This window comes from Formica exsecta, unplaced genomic scaffold (genome assembly GCF_003651465.1).
Source record: "Formica exsecta isolate Colony F162 unplaced genomic scaffold, ASM365146v1 scaffold562, whole genome shotgun sequence".
Lineage (NCBI taxonomy): Eukaryota > Metazoa > Arthropoda > Insecta > Hymenoptera > Formicidae > Formica > Formica exsecta.
The window spans coordinates 398,073-401,505 of NW_021852868.1; the positions used below are offsets into that span (position 1 = coordinate 398,073).

Sequence of the window (3,433 nt, forward strand, 5' to 3'; positions counted from 1 at the left end):
GCGACCGACGGGGTACATCATGCCGGAACGGTATCATTGGCCCCGGGGGAGGAATTAAACGCTCTCCTGGATCGTAAAGGAATTAAATTATAGTCGTAACTTATTTATAATGCGCGTCGCTTTATTTAGCGCGATTAACGCGATGAAAAGGGGCATGGCCTGCGTGCGTGGCTGCGAAATGACGGCGATTTAATAATTCTCGGAGCGTAATGGATCAAATTTTCTCGCGAGCCGCGCTTTTTCATCGAGATCTTAATTTTCGGTATGTAAAATCGCGCGACTCATGAAACTTCAAAGCAACTTTTTAACTAATTTTTTAAATAATTTCTAAAATAAAGAAATATTTTAGAGAAATATATAAAATCATAATCTTTTATCTGTGATATTATTATGAGATATATTGTCGATTATAGTTATTTATTATGAATTTAAGTGATGTGGATAAAATAGCCAAAATATCGCGTGTTAATTTTAACTTATTTTATAGGCCTGGACATTAATTCGCACTTATAAAAGAATGTTTCAACTGTTTCTAGATTTCTTGCGCTTTTGTTGAGGCGATTGTCCAGTAGACCTTGAATGCTAACCGTCTGACGTGTTTTATCCACCCACGTACCGACAATGCGTTGCGTGTCAACACGCTCACGCATGATTCTTGTAAGAGAATACTGCATAATATGCAAAAAAGAGATGAGAATCATCGCGAATATAAATTCCCCTTCTCTACTCTTAAATTATACGAAGAATAAAATAATAGAAATTTTTCTATAAATTCATATACGCAAAGCGTGAAATTCCCAAGATATTATAGTTCTGCAAACTTAATATTTTACGAAACCGTGCAGAGATGAGATCGTTTGGGAATAAATTCTTCTAAATTATAAAAAATTAGAATTACGCTATATTTTTCCTACGAAAAACATCCGCATGGACTCACCTCTAACGGCGGCGTTCAGCCTGTCGAGATTGGCGAGTGTGAGCGGAACCGGACCAAAGTGCATGACGATTTTGCCGATGTGTCGCGCGTCGCCGCGACGTGCCATGAAGATGCCGGTGTAGCCGCGTCTGACGTAGTTACCGCAGGTGTCGTTCACGACGAGATCGACGGTGGCATTCAACGCGCCCTTGATCGCCCGCTTAACGCGCGCGTGAAGTAGCTGCTCCTCCTGCCGCAACTCCTTGATCTTCCCCGTGAAGATGTAGTCCGACTGGCGCACCTTGTCCAGGAACATTGTGTCGTTCTTGATCGTCGCCGTCAAGTTCGCCCGACACTCCAGCAGCTCCCTCGTCGAGAGGCTCGCCAACGACAAGCTGGCCCAGAGGACCATAAAACTAATTACCGAGTAACTAGGCATCTTGAGATGTTCACTTCACGTCATCATATCGGTCTTGATCTTCGATATGAATCGCGCGGTCTACCTTGCGGATTTTACTCGTCTTTTTTTCGGCGTCCACACTCGGTGATGAAATTTTTCACGGAAAGTTACGCTACATATTATTTCAACGCAATCGTTCTCCTCCTTTGTATAGGTTCGACATTAATCGGAGATTCAAATGTGAACTTGTTTTTTTCATTAATTCTAAATCTCGAATCGACGATTTATTTCTAGGACTTTTCGCCGATCCTATAATCTTAATAAGAGTCCTTATTTGACAAGAGTCTGTTTAATCACGAGTTGATTCATTTTCATTTTTGAGACGAGGACATATCTTGAAGAGCTGCTATCGTCAACAAGCTCTTCCAAGAACGCGTCTTTATTCAGAAGTAGCCGGGATCAATCGCTGGCTCCGAAACAGAAGGCTCGCCGATCCCACAGCGCCTTCGATAAAGACACGCTCTCGGGCGTTAATCAGAAGTCGGGCACTCGAATGTCCGCCGGTTCGGTTGATTAATTCCTGGCTCTCCGAATCGAGGACGGGTCTCACGGTGGCGGCGCAGGCTGGACACCCGGAGTCCTCTAAATGGAAACGAGTCCGATCTCGAGCAACAGGTTGGCGCCGCGTGTCGACCCACGCTCGCCGATTTCCAATCCGCGTGCCAGCGTTGGTTTGCCTCTCGTGAAGAACAAGCGCGACGTTTCTCGGTCGATCGAATCGATAAACTGCCGTCGTCCTTCTCTCGCAACGTTTTATCGTCGCCCTGATGAGACCAGATGCCGAATGCGATCGTCAACGAAACCGCGCGCTCTATCCACGCTTCGATCATCAACTGGTTCCGATCGAACCTCCGAACGATCGAACGTGAATTCTCTATAGTCAGCCTGCTCGTTTCGATAAAATCAGAAGTCTGATCGCTCGTTCGCGCCACTGTATGCCATCGGGAACATACGATTTAAATTTTTAAAAAGCAAAAATTTTACTGAAATTCATTATACGTAAAATATTTTTACGCGCTAAACATGTGTTACATTTTCGAAATATATCGATTCGCTGGAAAATTATAAGATTATTGCAAAACTTGATTGAGTCACTTCGAATTTCGATAACGTAACGCGCATGAACTTTGCGAACATCAACTCAACCACCTATTTTAATGATGGCTTGTCTAATTAATGAATTAAATTTAGCAGGCACTCATTGGATAGCTTTACAATTATGCAATCACGATACATTAGCATTCCAAGAAGCAAAAATATTTCAAAGAGATAGCAGTTATGAATATTCATTAAATTATTCCGTACTATCGGAAAATATTAACAGCGTTCGTGTCCTTTTTAAGTGAAACTTAATTAATTAATATACTGTCACTTCGATATCAGAAAGACATTTATTTTAATCCTCGTTTTGCAGAGAAAAACGTGCCACCGCTCAAAAGCGAGAAATTGAAGAATGTTCAGCTGTCACCCAGTTTCTAACAAATTTAAATCACCTAATCCAATATATCGTCACGTTTTACATTTTGCATACGAATGTTATAAAAAAAGTATCGAGGTTTTCTTATTCAGTTTCACCAACACTTATCCAATTATACCATAGAGAGCATCGATATTATTCGTCATAACAACCATCCAACACATTTCATTTAATTTTCTCTACACCCAAGACACGTATACACAAGACACTGGGATGGACCATTTGATCACTCGCACAATCTAACAGATGCTGCCAAAAGCAATGTCAGCGCGAACTTGTCAGGCGGACGTGTGTTGAGGTTTGCCACCGCGCGAGAGTGAGAGAGCAGTGGTCGAGCAGTGGTGGTTGGTCGCGTGGAGGCACGCGCTGGACTGAGGAGGGCTAAGTGTGGATGCTGCAACTACAACGTGTAGGCGTAAGTCGCCTTAGAGAACGCGGTGGACCGAGAGGGAGAGAGAGATGAGGAGGGCGCGAGGACGTGTGAGTGCCCGCGTGTCCGTGACGACGGTACACGCGCCCGTGCACGCGTGTGCGTGAGGTGAGTGAGCGAAAAAGTGCACGCGCGCAGCCACACAGGTAC

The 3,433-nt window shown here is 43.7% G+C and overlaps 1 protein-coding gene across 1 annotated transcript; it reads right to left on the reverse strand.

The window, feature by feature from the left end:
- Window positions 1-899: 899 nt before the first annotated feature.
- On the reverse strand, window positions 900-1,355 carry LOC115242084. The gene has a single exon (XM_029818135.1). It carries the CDS (start codon window positions 1,353-1,355, stop codon window positions 900-902), a length of 456 nt encoding a protein of 151 aa, XP_029673995.1.
- Between the last annotated feature and the right edge of the window lie 2,078 nt (window positions 1,356-3,433).

Excerpts from the sequence above, each read along its gene's own strand:
- LOC115242084 (XM_029818135.1), bottom strand. The coding sequence starts at position 1,355 with ATGCCTAGTTACTCGGTAATTAGTTTTATGGTCCTCTGGGCCAGCTTG.